The following is a 4,097-nucleotide window of genomic DNA, read 5'->3' on the forward strand; positions in this document are numbered from 1 at the left end:
GTGGGGGCACATCGAGGGGGAGGCAGACAAAGACCAAGGGGCAGAGGTGGGAGGAGGAAGTTCGATGTCCCCGGACACCAAGAGACCAGGGTGCAGGTGGCATTTGGACAAAGGGATAGGATGGACAGAGCTCAGGGACAGGCAGAGAGAGACAGAGGCCAAGCAAAGAAAGGGAGAGAGGGGCAATGAGGGTCAGTGCAGGCAGAATGAACGTCTCCTTCCTTTCCCGCCAGCCCAGTTCCCAACTCAGACGCCTTTCCTCCAGACAGCTGGAGCGGAAGACCAAGGGTGACCTTGCCTCCCAGCCACCCCCACCCCGTTTGCCACACAGGGCGCCGGTCACTGGCACTCCCTCCAGGACACCTTCCTGCCTGAGGCCCAGCCCCCTCACCAGCTACGTGGCCTCCTGGCTGGATTCTGGAAGCTGCCGCGGCCCCAGGGCGGAGCTGAGCAGCTCGGTCAGGGTGTCCAGCTTTCCTGCCAGCACGTCGATGCGCTTCTCCAGGGCCTGGTGCGAGTTGCTCAGCCCCAGCTGCAAGTCACACAGGATCATGTGCATCTGCGCAGGCAGAGAGAGTCAAGGGTCAGCTGGCCAGGTGGTTAAAAGGTTAAGCGTTCGACTACTTGCTGAAAGGTTGGTGGTTCAAACCCACCCAGAGGTGTCTTGGAAGACAGGCCTGGCGATCTGCTTCCAAAAGGTCACAGCCTTGAAAACCCGACGGAGCAATTCTACTCTGCACGCATGGGGTCACCATGAGTTGCAATCAACTCAACAGCAGATAACAACAACAATACAGCCTTTTGAGGATTCGCCTAATGATAACAGTTACCACGGACCGCCTACCACGTCCCAGCTACTTTGCCAGGTGCTTTTTCATGCATGGGTTTATAAACCAAAAATAAAACCTGTTGGCGTCAAGTGAACACCAACCCTGTAGGACAGAGTAGAACGACCCTATAGAGTGTCCAAGGCTGCAGTCTTTATGGAAGCAGGCTGCCACATCTTTCTCCCATGGAGCAGCTGATGGGTTTGAACCGCCATCCTTTCGGTTAGCAGCCAAGTGCTTAACCACTGCACCACCAGGACACCTTGCATGGTTTATAATCCTCCCAAAAGCCAATGGGTAGTAGGAATTCTGTTCCCATTCTACAGGGGAGGAAACTGAGGCCCGGAGCAATTAAATGATACGCCCAAGGGAGCACCTAGAACCGAACCTAGAACATGGTTCTTGGCTGCGGTCGAGTCAGCCTTCAGCTCCCGCTGACCCGCCACGCGACGGAACAAAACACTGCCCGGTCCTGCGCCGTCCCGGTGATAGGTTGCAGATCGGCCCCTTGTGCTCCATAGTGTTTTCACCGGCTGATTTTCAGACGTAGATCACTAGACCTTTCGTCCTGTCTTAGTCTGGAAGCTCCACTGGAACCTGTTCAGCATCATAGCAACACTGAAGCCTCCAACGACAGACGGGTGGTGGCCGCGCATGACGTGCATTGGCCGGGGATGGAATCCAGGCCGCGTACGAAGTTGCTGTTGTAGGTGCCATCGAGTCGGTTCCGACTCACAGCGACCCTACGCACAACAGAACGAAACCCGGCCTGGTCCTACGCCATCCTCACAATCGTTAGCTTGAGCCCATTGTTGCGGCCACCATGGCAATCCATCTCGTTGAGGGTCTTCCTCTTTTTCACTAACTCTCTACCGAGCATTATGTCCTTCTCCAGGGACTGATCCCTCCTGGTAACATGTCCAAACTATGTGAGATGAAGCCTTGTTATCCTTGTTTCTAAGGAGCATTCTGGCTGTACTTATCCCAAGACAGACATAGTAGGCATTCATTAAATATTTGTGGAATTGATGAATAACTGACTTTAAAATCCACATAGCCCTTTTACTACAGTCACAGCTTCATCCCTGGTGGTTTGTGAACTGCCTATGGAAATTCCTTTTTTTTTTTTTCCTCGATGGAAATTTTTGTATTTTGTATTTTTGGCTTGATAATCTTCAGAAATTACAACTTGCTATTTCTGGCAGATCTGGGCCACCACCTCCTCACCGAGGCCTGCCCTGCAGTTTTGGGTCCTGCTTCTGTGACTGCGTTTACCACTGTTTGAATTGTCAAAGACTAAGGAGAAAAAGCAAAGGCCACCAGCTAAGACAAAGGTGCTGTGAGCCAAGCCAAGGGGGTGTGACGTCCTTGTTCCCAGGTGCTGGCAAAATCAAGTGGTCAGAGAAGAAGAAAGGGGTGGCTGAGCTGAGTCCGGCCAGGCCAGCTTGCCCTGCATAGAAAGAAGCACCTGTGGCCCTGGGCACCTCCTCCAAGATAACAGCAGAGACCGGGTTTTACTGAAACAGTGTCAGCTATGTTCATGTCAAAGTAGTATATTTGAATTTTATTGGTTTTGCCATTTCTGTTTGAACTTGGTTTGTATATTTACTTTGGGTTTTATTATTATATGAGTCTAGCTGGAAGGAGTTTTATATCCGTCCACATGTAAGTAACTTAAGGAGTCCTGGTGGTGCAGTGGTTAAGCACTTGGCCGCTAACTGAAAGGTTGGTGGTTTAAACCCACCAGTCACTCTGCAGGAGGAAGGTGTGGCAGTCTGCTTCCCTAAAGGTTATAGTCTTGGAAACCCTATGGGGCAGTTCTACTCTGTCCTACAGGGTGCTATGCGTCGAAATCCACTCTACAGCAATGGGTTTGGTTTGGTTTTGGTAAGTAACTTGACAATAAAAATAATTTAAAATCAAACACTGGGGTTCTTTGTGCATTTTCTTTTCTTTTTTCATTTAAAAGGGATCTGTACCTTAAATGGTGCCTAGGTGGTACAAACAGCTGCTAACCAAAATGTTGAAGGATCAAGTCCACCCAAGAAGCCTTGGAAGAAAGGCCTGAGAATCTACTTCCAAAAAATCAGCCATTGAAAACCCTACAGAACACAGTTCTCCTCTGACACACATGGGTCACCATGAGTCAGAGGTGACTCAATGGCAAGTGGTTGGGCTTTTGGTTTTTTGTGCCTTAAATGAGTTTAAGAAACTGTATTGCATCCTTCATTCATTCATTTACTCAATCATAAACGTTTACAAAGTTCTTGTGTGCGCCAGGCCCCCTGTATTCCCCATTCTAGGCTAGATTTCGCTGCCAGCGACCCCAGCCCGCCTCTCTCCCAGACCCGCTCCCACAGGACTGCCGGTACCTTGGAGATGTCCACCATGGAGTTCACTTGTTCCCGGAGTTTGCGGTGTTTGAGCCGCACCTGGCGGAACCTGTGGGAAGAGTAAGTAGGGGGTCACTTCTCCTACAAGTCTGGTCCCCAGATGTGGCCCGAACTCCGGGGTAGGATAAGGAGGAGAGACCCACACAGACACGGTACAAAGAGGAAACGCTGCCAGAGAGCTGAGGGGTGTGGGCGGTGGCTGCACCCCTGGGCCCATCCCTGGTACAGACTCAGGTAACCAGGCACCCCGATACAGGGCACAGACACTCTGAGACACACATAGATCCACCATGCAGATCTGGACTGCAACCTCATGAGAGGAGCTAAGCAAGAACCATCCAGTTAAGCTGCTCCTGGATTTGTGACCCTCAGAAACCGTACGAGATAACAAATGTATGTTGTTTTGAGCTGTGAAATTTGGAGGCAATTTGTTACATAACAATAGATCTAATACAATTTAAAAAAAAGACACAGAGTCACGGTCAGATCTGAGCGGATATGTGTTCTGACCCACTGTGGGTGTCCTGACCTGGACACGCGTGCACGCACACACGCACACACACACGCATGCACGCAGTGCAGAGAGGAGGAGATACGGACACGGGTGTGCACGTGCGCACACAGAGAAGCCCTCACGTGTGGATGGCGGTCAGCAGCCTGCGCTGATGCCTACGGGCAGCTCCAGAATCCTTCTTGCGTGTATATCTGTAGAACATCCAGGCCTCTTGCAGCACTCGGGCAGCAGATTCCTTTATCTGGGGGCAGGTGGCACAGCGTCAGTGGAGATAGGGCTAGGGAGGAGGGGGCCGGGGGCCGGGACTCCTGGGTCTGAGGGAGGAGGGGGCCGGGGGCCTGGACTCCTGGGTCTGAGGGAGGA

The 4,097-nt window shown here is 51.7% G+C and overlaps 1 protein-coding gene across 1 annotated transcript in view; it reads right to left on the reverse strand.

Annotated features, from left to right (window-relative positions):
* Positions 1 to 390: 390 nt before the first annotated feature.
* The window catches only part of KCNN4 (potassium calcium-activated channel subfamily N member 4), a 15,264-nt gene continuing 11,557 nt past the window's right edge, over positions 391 to 4,097 (reverse strand). Inside the window, exons 6-8 of the mRNA XM_004388778.1 lie at positions 3,857 to 3,975; positions 3,200 to 3,269; positions 391 to 559 (exon numbers count right to left, since the gene is read on the reverse strand). Coding sequence (XP_004388835.1) covers positions 395 to 559; positions 3,200 to 3,269; positions 3,857 to 3,975 — 354 coding nt within the window. The 3' untranslated portion in view covers positions 391 to 394. The remainder of the gene's footprint in view (positions 560 to 3,199; positions 3,270 to 3,856; positions 3,976 to 4,097) is intronic.

Source organism: Trichechus manatus, unplaced genomic scaffold (assembly GCF_000243295.1).
Source record: "Trichechus manatus latirostris isolate Lorelei unplaced genomic scaffold, TriManLat1.0 scaffold00216, whole genome shotgun sequence".
In the NCBI taxonomy this organism is placed as follows: domain Eukaryota; kingdom Metazoa; phylum Chordata; class Mammalia; order Sirenia; family Trichechidae; genus Trichechus; species Trichechus manatus.